The sequence below is a fragment of the Engraulis encrasicolus genome, chromosome 22, assembly GCF_034702125.1.
Source record: "Engraulis encrasicolus isolate BLACKSEA-1 chromosome 22, IST_EnEncr_1.0, whole genome shotgun sequence".
In the NCBI taxonomy this organism is placed as follows: Eukaryota; Metazoa; Chordata; class Actinopteri; order Clupeiformes; family Engraulidae; genus Engraulis; species Engraulis encrasicolus.
In genome coordinates, this window is record NC_085878.1 from 9,740,740 (window position 1) to 9,743,239 (window position 2,500).

Genomic DNA, 2,500 nt, shown 5'->3' on the forward strand with positions numbered 1-2,500 from the left:
AATTCATAGACAAAACCTTAGCAGGTGAGCTGAAAAATTTTCACCGCGCGCTGTGCGCGCACATTTTCTTCCTCTGGGGCTAAGCCCCCCCTGTCTCTCAAACCTAGTGACGGGCCTGGTCCTACCCTCCTTCTTGTCTCCTCACCTACTTACTATCCTACCTTCCTCCTTGCCTTGCTTAAACAATCCATCCCTCTTCCCAACCACACTGTACATTCACTCTCCCTATATTGGTCCCTCGCTTGGTTCTCCTCTTCTCTACAATCCTTCCTCCGCCCTTGTAGTCCTCCCTCTCTTGCACCCCCCTCCGTCCCTACAGTCGCTACAAGAATCAATCGGGTGGTGGCCTAGCGAAATGATCCAAGACGAAGGGGAGTTTGTGTGTGAGATTGTGTGCCGTTGTGTGTGTGAGATTGTGTTTCATTGTGTGTGTGTGTGTGTGTGTGTGTGTGTGCGTGCGTGCGTGTGCGTGCGTGCGTGCGTGTGTGTGTGTGCGTGTGTGTGTGTGTGTGCGCGCGCGCGCGTGTGTGTGTGGTGTGTGTGTGTGACACAGATTGTGTGTTTGTACGTTTGTGTGTGTGCATGGGTATGCGTGTTGGGGACCCGTTGTTGGGAATCACTTGGCGAGACCCCCCCTCACCCCTCCCTACTTGATGCAATTAAGTCGATCCCAGAGCACGACTTTTAATTACTGAAGCAGGCACAGAGCAACTGCACAGCGCTCTCCTCCCCGAGCCCATTCAATTTCACATTTAGATTTAGAAAAAGCGGGGGGTGGCTTCGCTTCAAAGAGAAACTTTTGCATTAAATGCATTTGTGTTTTTTTGTTCGGTTTTATTCTCTCTCGCATTACTCAATCCACTCTTTACTTTTGTTAACTTGGATTTCATTTACAAAAATAACAACAGCCACAAATAACCAAATCATCATAATGAGATGCACTGCTGTACTGTATATTGTAGATGCTGATGCTGATGCATGGCCTGCTGTGTGCTGGAAAAGTGGTAGCCTTGCTAAAATTCCTCCCCTTATTATGAGGTTCCTGCTCATTTGCTTGCAGTGCAGTGCGCCGCCCCCACCTGCCACATCCCTCCCCTCCTCAAGACACCTCTCACTCTCCTCCTCCTCACACCTGCATGCAGAATCAGAGGAGGCCGGATGCCCCCCTACTGGGAGGCTCACCTCGAAAGCCCCCTTGAATTAGTTTTGACCCCACAAACGAGCACGCACAAACGCACACACACACACTGTAGCCTCGTGCCTCTCAGCATGTCAGCCTTGTGCAGGGCTAGACGGGGACCTAAAAACCACCCGGGCCTTTTTAGTATAAACTGGCCTCTCACACATACAAGCCGTTTTCGTACTATTTCCTACTTGACCAACGGGCAGCCCCCTCTAAACATAGTGCCAGTCCATACGAGACAACAAACAAAACAAAATACAACAATGTTGGCCACTGTCAATTGTTGGCCCACAGGGAAAATGCCCTGTATGCCAGAGTTCCAGTCCAGTCCTGACCCTGTGACTGCTATTGATGCTGAAGGTTCTGCTACTGTGTTTGCTCAATTTTGCTGCTGCAGCTTAAGAGTAAGAGGTCCATAATGGTCTGTCTATGTGTGAAGAGTTTATTTTCAGAAACTTTCAAAAGTGATTTCCACGTACTATCTCCTAAATTGTAAATTAAACATTGCGAATCACTCCAGAGGTACACCTCTACTGAATCAAATTCAGTTCAAATGAGCATTTCTGTCACAGTATATTTCCGCAAATCCATGGTTAATGGACTAAGAGGGCTGTGGGTTGAGATCGTCATATGATCTTATGGAGGTCAGGGGTCTTGGGGTCAGAGGTCACGAGTGTTATGCTAGCGGCGTACTGACACCATGGTGTGTTGTTTTTCTCCCACAGACAGCCGAGAGGAGACGGTCCTGGGCAGCATCCCTCTCCCTAGCTACGTCATCTCACCCGTGGAGCACGACGATCACATCAGCCGCAAATACGCCTTCAAGGTACAGCTTTTCACGCATGCACACACGCACACGCACGCACACACACACACACACACACACACACACACACACACACACACACACACACACACACACACACACACACACACACACACACACACACACACACACACACACATACACACACACACACACACACACACACACACATACGCGCGCATACACGCACACACAGGGCCGCTGACAGCTTTGGCTGTGCCCTCGACCAAATCATCCGAAGGTCACCCTTCCCCCCATTGAACACATTCAATGTAACAGGGACTCGATTCTGTTAAATGCCCCCCCACCCCCCGTCTGCATCCTTGCACGCGCATGTGCATTCACCTTAGCGGTGACACAGCAGTAGGTTTCACTGATAACACCCCTTTGTCCATTTACCCAGCATGACAGTGAACCTGGAGACGAGGGCAGCTACAAACTTACAGTAGCACCCAATAATAAACCCAATAATAACTAGAAAAATAATGACA

The 2,500-nt window shown here is 49.5% G+C and overlaps 1 protein-coding gene across 9 annotated transcripts in view; it reads left to right on the forward strand.

Annotated features, from left to right (window-relative positions):
* plekha7b (pleckstrin homology domain containing, family A member 7b) overlaps positions 1–2,500 on the forward strand; it is a 201,267-nt gene that overhangs the window by 130,173 nt on the left and 68,594 nt on the right. For all 9 annotated transcript variants that reach the window (XM_063188449.1, XM_063188452.1, XM_063188453.1 and 6 more), the window contains exon 8: positions 1,909–2,009. In XM_063188449.1, coding sequence (XP_063044519.1) covers positions 1,909–2,009 — 101 coding nt within the window. The remainder of the gene's footprint in view (positions 1–1,908; positions 2,010–2,500) is intronic.